Here is an 8,908-nt window from a genome sequence, read left to right as displayed (position 1 = left end):
TAATTTAAACATTAAACTAAAATGACAATTCCAAAAGTTAGTGAAAACTCTTTTTGGAAGTATTATTATTTTCGTATGTGTTTTGCTTAACATGTGTTTAGTTCTGACCACCAGCTTGTAAAAACAGGTTTATTTTTTGCAGTGTGCTGCTGTGAACAGGGCGGGGCGGAGAGAGGAGGTTTCCTTCAGAGTGTGTGTGTGTGTGTACGTGTGTGTGTGTATGTTGGTGTGTGTGTGTGTGTGTGTGTGTGGAGAGAACGAGAGGAGTCAGCTGGTCGAAAAGTGCGGGTTGAGATCAGTGCATGTGTGCGTGTCTGTGCGAGTACGAGTGTGTGCGTTTACGTGTGTGTACGTGTGCAAGGAGAGCACTTCGGGGTGGGGGGTGGGGATGGGGGGGACAAGGTGAAGACAACAGAGCAGCGGAAAGAGTTTTTTTTTGGGGGGGTGAAGCAGTGTGTGTGCAGATCCAGACGAGGACAGTCGAAGCGCGCCGGGCTGCTGCTCCGTCGTGCGTCCTGGACACGATTCTTGAGCCGCGTCCTGCCCTTTGATTACGGTAAGCACTCCGGTTATTTGCGTGGAAACTCACTACAGCACGCATATGGTTCGACTCAGTGTCAATGATTCTTCCTATGGAAGCTTATTTCTCATGCACAGGGATGCAGAGGAGAGCAGACGCTTTTCAACTTACTTTACTAACGCTTTAAATGGCAGGAATAAGACTTGACTGACAGTTTTACGCTGTGAATGAGCTCCAAAGTCACTGTTATTATCTGAAAGTCTGTCAAACCGCTGCAGGTGATTACAGCTCATGAGGAGGTTGATATTTAAAGATACAGAGTGTGCATCTCTGGAGGGAAATATTGTTGCTTGTGTTGACATTGTGGAGATTTCTAACACTATATCCATGCATTCATGCTGAGACTAGGGCCCGACCGATATTGGATTTTTGGAGCTGATACTGATATTGGGGAATTTAAACACCCTGATGTTGATACATCAGATGATGGAGCTGTGTATTGGCAAGAATCTGGTGATAAGATAGGTTTTACATTGCAGTACATTTAGATATATTGCAGTACTGTATGCAAGGTGATATATTGCCACTTTAAATGTAATTGCAGGATAAGTGTAAGTAACACACCAGCAAATACATAAAATCCATGTTCACTTTTTTATGCAAACAGAACAGTGAAGACAGATAGCTCAACTATCTCAGGACTGGTTGTTTAAACACAACACAAAATGAACCACTGCTACGGATCTTTGCATGTATCACAATATCATGATACAGTTTTTCTGAATACAGTATCACCAAATATGTTGCGATACTTAAGTGTATCAATATTTTAATGTCTTACAGAATACACAATATATTCATAATTACATTTTGTTAATGATCCCTCAAAAGTGGTAATGTTTACTCTCAAACAGTAATCTTTATTGTCCAAAATGACATCAGGGGACTGAAACAGTAAACTGTCACTAGTATTTTTTTAAAATAAATGTATATAACAATAAAAAATAAATAAATAAATAAAATAAACACAAGTAGAAAAACATACATAAAAAGACACAAATACATAAAAAGCCGCCTGTACAAACAACCGGCATTATATTCTTTTAAAAAAGTGCACATATCTGACAACATCCATGATGATACTGATATAGACCAGTATAGGCCAGTATTGGACTGATAATATCAGTAGACCGAAATAGAGCTAAACAGCGAGGTTCCAGAAGTGAAAATCCAATACATAGTCTCCATGGAGGATTTAGATTATTAGTCATAATGTCATAACCATTCAGTGTGGACTAACCAGGAGCTATAAGGCTGTCAAACGATGGTTTATGCTCCTGTAGATGACACGAGTACTACACTAACCATAATCCTAAAGTGTAACAATCACAATTAAACAGTCTGCCAATCACAGACCTCGCTGTTACCTAGGAAGTATTTACCGCCCCTGCAAACAGGTAGTTCCACTAGCAGACTGGCTAGCTTGGTAGCTAAGATTAATCATATTAATGTCACTATGTAGCAGTGAATGTAATTTACATACATACACAACACAAACTACAGTACATTATAACACTGTATAAACACTATAATGAGGACTAAAGTTGGATTTAAGAAGAAGCGGTATCATGCGCAATTGATTATGGGATGGGGAGTTAACTCTTAAAATATTTACACTGTCTTGTACCTTTCTAGTATTTTTTTTTCTCAGAATCAAATGTTTTTATGGTCAAGATTCATATCACTGCTGGATGGCTCAGTTCCAGGTCTTAAAACTCTATATAAGTATTTTCTGAAACGTCAGTGGAGTGAATGACTGGGGAATTCACCTCCAGAACAGGTGCCACTGAAAAGGTGGGCAGTCACTTTTGAGCTCTGTATCTTTCAGGCTCTAGCTGGGACTGTGATGGTGGAAGGTTTTCAATACAAAAAGTGACATAACTTCTCCTCAGCCTACATGCTCATGCTCATGTTTCATCCCCTCACTGTAACTGTACGTTGGTTTTTTCCACTAATTGCTACTTTGTAAGGGAGTTATCTGAACCCACAGTAGAGGAATGGCTGCATCAAGGAGGATAAGCTGGTTGTGTGTGTGTGTGTGTGTGTGTGTGTGTGTGTGTGTGTTGATGGTCTGTCATAAAGCTCCATTAGCTGTGACTTAATGTAGGCTAATCTCTGCACTCTGCTAAACTTGCTCCTTCCTTCCTGGTGCATAAAGAAGACTACAGATCTGTGTAGGATCAGGTAACATTAAGGCCTATAAGAGGCTCTGAATGGCGGACCTATACTACTGTGTGAAAGGTACAGGTGTAGGTGGATAGTATACCACTAGAGGCTTTAACCCAAGAAAGTTCTATGTTCATGCAGGTTTATTATTTGTTTGATGAGCTATTCCATCATTACCACCTACGGTCCCAAACTTGTTTTTCATTTATAGTAGTAGTAGAAGTAGAAGTAATAGCAGATATTGACAGATTAGCTAGCTAACTGGATTGCTTTGCTTTGTCTGTGTAACCAACGTTGCAGTTGATCTGTGTGGCCAATGTTAGCGGTCAGTCTGTGTAGCTCACCTGAATGGCTTGTCTGTATAGGCAACATTTGTGGTTGGTCTGTGTAGCTAATGTTAGCGGCTTGTCTGTATAGCCAACGTTACTGGTAGGTGTGTGTAGCTAATGTCGGTGGTTGGTCTGTGTAGCTAACATTAGTGGTCTGTCTGTGTAGCTAACATTAGTGGTCTGTCTGTGTAGCTTACGTTAGTGGTTGATCTGTTTAGCTAACGTTAGTGGTTGATCTGTTTAGCTAACGTTAGCGGTCGGTCTGTGTAGCTAATGTTAGCGGCTTGTCTGTATAGCCAACGTTATTGGTAGGTGTGTGTAGCTGATGTCGGTGGTTGGTCTGTGTAGCTAACATTAGTGGTTTGTCTGTGTAGCTAACGTTAGTGGTTGATCTGTTTAGCTAACGTTAGCGGTCGGTCTGTGTAGCTAATGTTAGCGGCTTGTCTGTATAGCCAACGTTACTGGTAGGTGTGTGTAGCTAATGTCGGTGGTTGGTCTGTGTAGCTAACATTAGTGGTTTGTCTGTGTAGCTAACGTTAGTGGTTGATCTGTTTAGCTAATGTTAGCGGTCGGTCTGTGTAGCTAATGTTAGCGGCTTGTCTGTATAGCCAACGTTACTGGTAGGTGTGTGTAGCTGATGTCGGTGGTTGGTCTGTGTAGCTAACATTAGTAGTTTGTCTGTGTAGCTGACGTTAGTGGTTGATCTGTTTAGCTAACGTTAGCGGTCGGTCTGTGTAGCTAATGTTAGCGGCTTGTCTGTATAGCCAACGTTACTGGTAGGTGTGTGTAGCTAATGTCGGTGGTTGGTCTGTGTAGCTAACATTAGTGGTTTGTCTGTGTAGCTAACGTTAGTGGTTGATCTGTTTAGCTAATGTTAGCGGTTGGTCTGTGTAGCTAATGTTAGCAGTTGGACTTACCTGTAAATAGCTAAATTAGACAGTCTTTGGAAGATGACAATATTTTTACAACTGAAGGCAGATCTTGCACTGTATAGTGATGTATTTTGTCTTTTCTGATTGAAATACAAAATAATGGTGGAATTTCCACCTGTGAAGCATTTTTCACTAGAGGAAATGATAATGACTTTAAAATTAGCTGCTTTTGCTGACGCCAAAGTGGTGTTATGAGGCATGTGAAGTTTTGTCGTGTGTGTGTATTAGGCATGGCAGTACGTGTTATAAAACTGTAACCCTGCTAGTCGTCCGAGTAGTAATCTTTTTTTCTGTAACTGTAATGGAACTGTATTCCATTACATTTACCTTGCTAATTACATAATCCAGTTACATGTAATCTGTTACTCTCCAAGCCTGGCCATAATAATCACTAAAAACCTGCTACAGAAATGCACTCAATGTCAGCATCTGAGCTCATTTGTACTTGGAAAGATGTAAGAGTGTGGTATTTTATATCCTCACACACTCACACACACTCACACGTGTGGCATTATTAAGTTGCTCCCTGCCCCATTTAATTCTCTCGATCTCCCCATATGACCAGTAAAGCTGAATTACTCCCTTTCTCTGCAGGAGCAACCACAAATGTCAGCAAATGTCAAGCAGTTGGAGCTTTGGCTTTGCTTTCAGGCTTATTAGCCACACATACAATCAGCCCCGCTTGCCCTTTTGGCCAGCAGTTTGATTGCTGTAAACACAAGCATAAGCCTATGCAAGAACGTGTGAAATATAAAACTGGTCAAAAAGAAAAAAAAAAAATCAAAAAGACGAAGAAGTGTGCAATTATCAGCAGTGGAGAGAGTCTTTTCAGTGTGTGTGCAACTGTGCACACACATTTAGACAGATTCTCAGTCAGCAGAGCAACCTAAAGATAGCAGAGCCCCAGTGGAAACAGTAATTAGTGGGGTGAAAAGAGAGGGAGACGGAGAGGAGGGGAGGGAGTAGGGAGGAGGAGGAGGTGGTGGAGGAGGAGGAGATATTGTTTGAACCATCTGATATCTGTTATATAATGACCTGTACAATGGAGACATGCTGGGAGAGAAAGTGAAGAGAAACCAGCAGAGTCAAAGAGTGAGAGGAGCTATTTAGTGCTAGAGTTCAGTGTGTGTGTGTGTATGTGTGTGGATTCAGTTTGCCGAACCTTTGTTGGAAGCAGTATCGGTTGCAGCACTTCCCTGAAATTTGTATGTGGGCTGCAGAAATATCCATCTTAACAAGTCATTCCTCCCCCTGTGGATTATTCGTATTTTTTTTGAATTGAGAGAAGAATCCAGTTTATGAGCTGCACTCGCACTAAAATGTTATTGCAGCTTTCTAAGAAATTGGGTGGGCAGATAGGAGTTGTTGAAGGGAACAGTCGATTAGATTTTGATGCTGATCTGGGATTTCCACCAACAGGCGAGGAGAGGGTTTTCCAGCCAAAACAATGACACAAATGGAGATAGAAATCTGATTCCAAAACGACATCATGCAGACTCATGGAAGCAACCCATTCATCCTCATATTTAAGGGCTTGGAATGAAATTTGGGGTGTAACTACAAATCAGATAATTGTTTTTTTTTACATTACTGTGGCCAAAAATTTCCCTCTATACCAGTATTGGGGGTTGTGAAATGGGTTTCCTTTATTGTTATTATTATTATTATTATTATTATTATTATTATTATTATCATTATTATTATTAGTAGTAGTAGTAGCAGTAGTCGTAGTAGTAGTATGAGCAGCAGCAATAGTAAGATTACATGATGCTAAAACTGAACTTCAGTCTGGAAAGTTTGTGTAGTTTTTGTAGTGTGACTTGTGTAACTAAATGTAACTATTGTAGGATTCTTGCTTGTGACATTCACATGTGCAGATGATAGGCTGAGAGAATCATTTGCATAATTTTCCAATATGCATTACTGAGAGTTTAAGGCAACATCCACACTACTACGTTTTTGTTTAAAACAGTGCTCCATTTGTACTAACACACCTGAAAATGCAAACCACTTGACCATTCAAGTACACTGGGCATGTGTGTGCCAGTGTAAACAGAAAGCGGTCAAATACCAGGATAATGGGTCTGCTCTTCACATAATCCTCTTGGATAAGACTATTTTAATTAAAACATTGTCAATGAAATTGTGTTCCTTGTCTTTCTTTCCCATCATTGTATTTTTCAATTTCTGTTTGTATCTAAAGACAGTGGCTGAACACACTAACAGCTGGCTAACCAAACCTAGCAGCTAAAATGTAGCAAAATGGGTACTTCATTTACGCACACGTGTTTATGACTAAAACAACTTGACAGTATAGTTCACATTTGTTAGCGGTCTGCCCAAGTCTTCCCTTGTCACTCGTGCATGCTAACTTTGTAAATTGCTGTTGGCTCTGTTCGCTGTGCTGTGGTGTCCACCTCTGGCTGTCAGCGGCTCAAAACTGCCAAAATCGGATGCAGTAAGTCCATGAGTGATGCCGAACTGTAGATGTAGGATTAACATCTATTTTCTTGGTAAAACACCACCAACGGTAATGTTGGATATAGCGCTCATATATAGGCAGATATAGGCAGATATAGGCAGCTGTGACTGTTGGCTCGACTGACAGCAAAGTCCAGTGTGGGGTAATGGGGCACGAATTTAAAGACAGATGAAGATCAGTTCAGTGTCTGTAAACTCACAGTGTGACAAATCATTTCCAAAGTTTCTGTTTTCCCCCGAGTTTTAAAATTGAAGTGGGGCAAACAACATTTCCAAATGTCTGTATTTTAGGTGTCCTAAAATGCCAGGGCAGTGTGCACTTTAGGTGGAAACATAACAAGACTTACGCGTTTTAATGAAAATGTGGTAGTATAGATCTAGCCTAAGTTCGTTCAGAAAATGGTGGTTTGTGTTAGAGATGCACAGTCCACTTTTTTCAGTTTTGAATTTGATTTCAATATCTGAATTTGGATATCTGCAATACTGATACCAATGCCTCCACTTCAGACTGGTAAGCTTGTGTAGTTTGTATAATGTATGTAGATAAGCTCCAGAGAAGGCCCTTGTTTGAATGTTTTCCCATGATGCATTGCTGAGTTTATGTTTGCTATTTCATGTTCCATTGCAAATGTTAGCGTTTGCTATGTTTGTCTTTTTTGTGCTGGTTTGGTGTCGCACACAATGAATGAGTGCATTTATTCAGTTCAGCTGTATCATAGAATAGAACATGAAATTCATTTTACTCATATTTTATATTCTAGCGCAGAGTGCCAGTGAAAACCAACCTAATTATTCCTGGAGGGCACACCTTGAAAAGGTTCAGAACCACTGCTGGATACAAGAGTGCAGCAAAATAAATTGACTTACATGGACATCCATTAATTTTATGGTCTGGGCAACATGAGCTTGAAATGGAAATATATCGGAGTGTGAGTATTCTCTTTCCAAGCACAAATGCACACATATGCACAGCTTGCCCCTGCTCACACACACAGCAGATAGTGCTGCACAATGCAGCGGCAATAGCCGACTCCTATTTCAAGTTTCCTTCAGAGAGCCTCTCCTCCTCTTCCCCACTTTAGCCTTCCCCAGCAGTCTGCAGGTGGTGAGTGGTCATGTGTTGCGAGCTTGGAGAGGGTTTCTTATTTAGTCTTAAGCCCTAGGCTTTGTTTGGGAACTGACTTGTGTGTGTGTGTGTGTCGTACACAATGGCTCTGTTTACATTGGATTCGGTGTGCACATGCTCATCCATGCATGCACATTCAGTCGCACATGCAGGCTCTGTTTTCTCTTGAGCAGAGAGAGTGGGGTTTAGGGTTTTAGTCTTCAGGAATACCAAATAGTACATACCAGTTTTGCAAAGTTATTGCATGGTTTTTAGCATGGATCACAGCACTGAACTTGGATGGTTAGGCAGTTTTGCTGATTTACTTTATTTTTTTGTGCTACCTCATTACTTTTCTTTTAATCTGTCTTAATCTTTTAGTTTAATTTTTGAATTTTTGTTTTCTCCTGTGATGTCCAGTCAGTCAGTTTTGAACAGGGTTTCTCAAAGTTTATATGACTGAGTGCCAATTTGGGATGCCAGCATATGATTGAAAGCTGCACAGGAAAACCCATGAACTTGTCATAGGATTTTGCAAGTGGTCTCATAATTGAGTTTAACATTTAAATTCCTTGTGCACTGAATTCAACTGTTTGAAGATAAAGCAGATCACTTCACCTGACCAGCGAAGTAAGAGTTGGAACATTTTTCCTGAAATCTTCTTTTTTCTCCTCAACCATTGTGGGCTGCACTTTAAGAACCCCTGGTTTAGAAATAGGTGCTGTCTTTCCTCTTGTTCATTCAGTTTTTTTCTGTGCTGTGTCATTTGCAGGGTGCTGGTGAGACCAGAGGGTGTCATTCCCCACAGAGGGAACACTGAAGGACCACCATGGCCTTAGCGGGATGTCCTGACTACTTCTTACGTCACTCAAACTACCAGGTAAATATTTTGTGTCAGTGGTGAGTCATAGCATATTGTTCTCATGTTATGGTAGTACTGCCCTACAAATAAGTTTTTATTAAACAGAAAAGCTCTTGCATGGCTGTAGAACGTTCTGCTTTGGCTATTTTGGCTACCTCATTGAAGCAGGAAAAGCACATTTTCTTTAGCTAGTTAAAATATTTCCTGACTCACATGCAGCCATCTTGGATTTTTAGGGCGGGGCTGGTGAGGTTCCTCTGACTTTTAGAGTTGGAAGTCCAACGTCAGAGATGTTCCACTTGAAATTTAAGCTAGAACACCAATATACCATCTCATCAATAGCCAAAGCAAAATGCTTTGATTACAGTGGTCCTCTTTTTCAGTATGGACAAACAACAACACTGGAAAAGTGATAGTATAGACATTTTTCAGCCATGTTCATGTGAAACAGCA

General features: G+C 40.5%; 1 protein-coding gene across 1 annotated transcript in view; it reads left to right on the top strand.

Moving 5' to 3' along the window:
- The first annotated feature begins 377 nt into the window (after positions 1–377).
- LOC146312762 (growth factor receptor-bound protein 10-like) overlaps positions 378–8,908 on the top strand; it is a 64,873-nt gene continuing 56,342 nt past the window's right edge. Inside the window, exons 1-2 of the mRNA XM_084739105.1 lie at positions 378–556; positions 8,366–8,473. Coding sequence (XP_084595231.1) covers positions 8,423–8,473 — 51 coding nt within the window. The 5' untranslated portion in view covers positions 378–556; positions 8,366–8,422. The remainder of the gene's footprint in view (positions 557–8,365; positions 8,474–8,908) is intronic.

Source organism: Lutjanus erythropterus, chromosome 16, assembly GCF_056507025.1.
Source record: "Lutjanus erythropterus isolate fLutEry1 chromosome 16, fLutEry1.hap2, whole genome shotgun sequence".
Taxonomy (NCBI): Eukaryota; Metazoa; Chordata; class Actinopteri; order Lutjaniformes; family Lutjanidae; genus Lutjanus; species Lutjanus erythropterus.
Note: the sequence above shows the minus strand (reverse complement) of the source record. Positions and strands in the feature narration are given on the sequence as shown.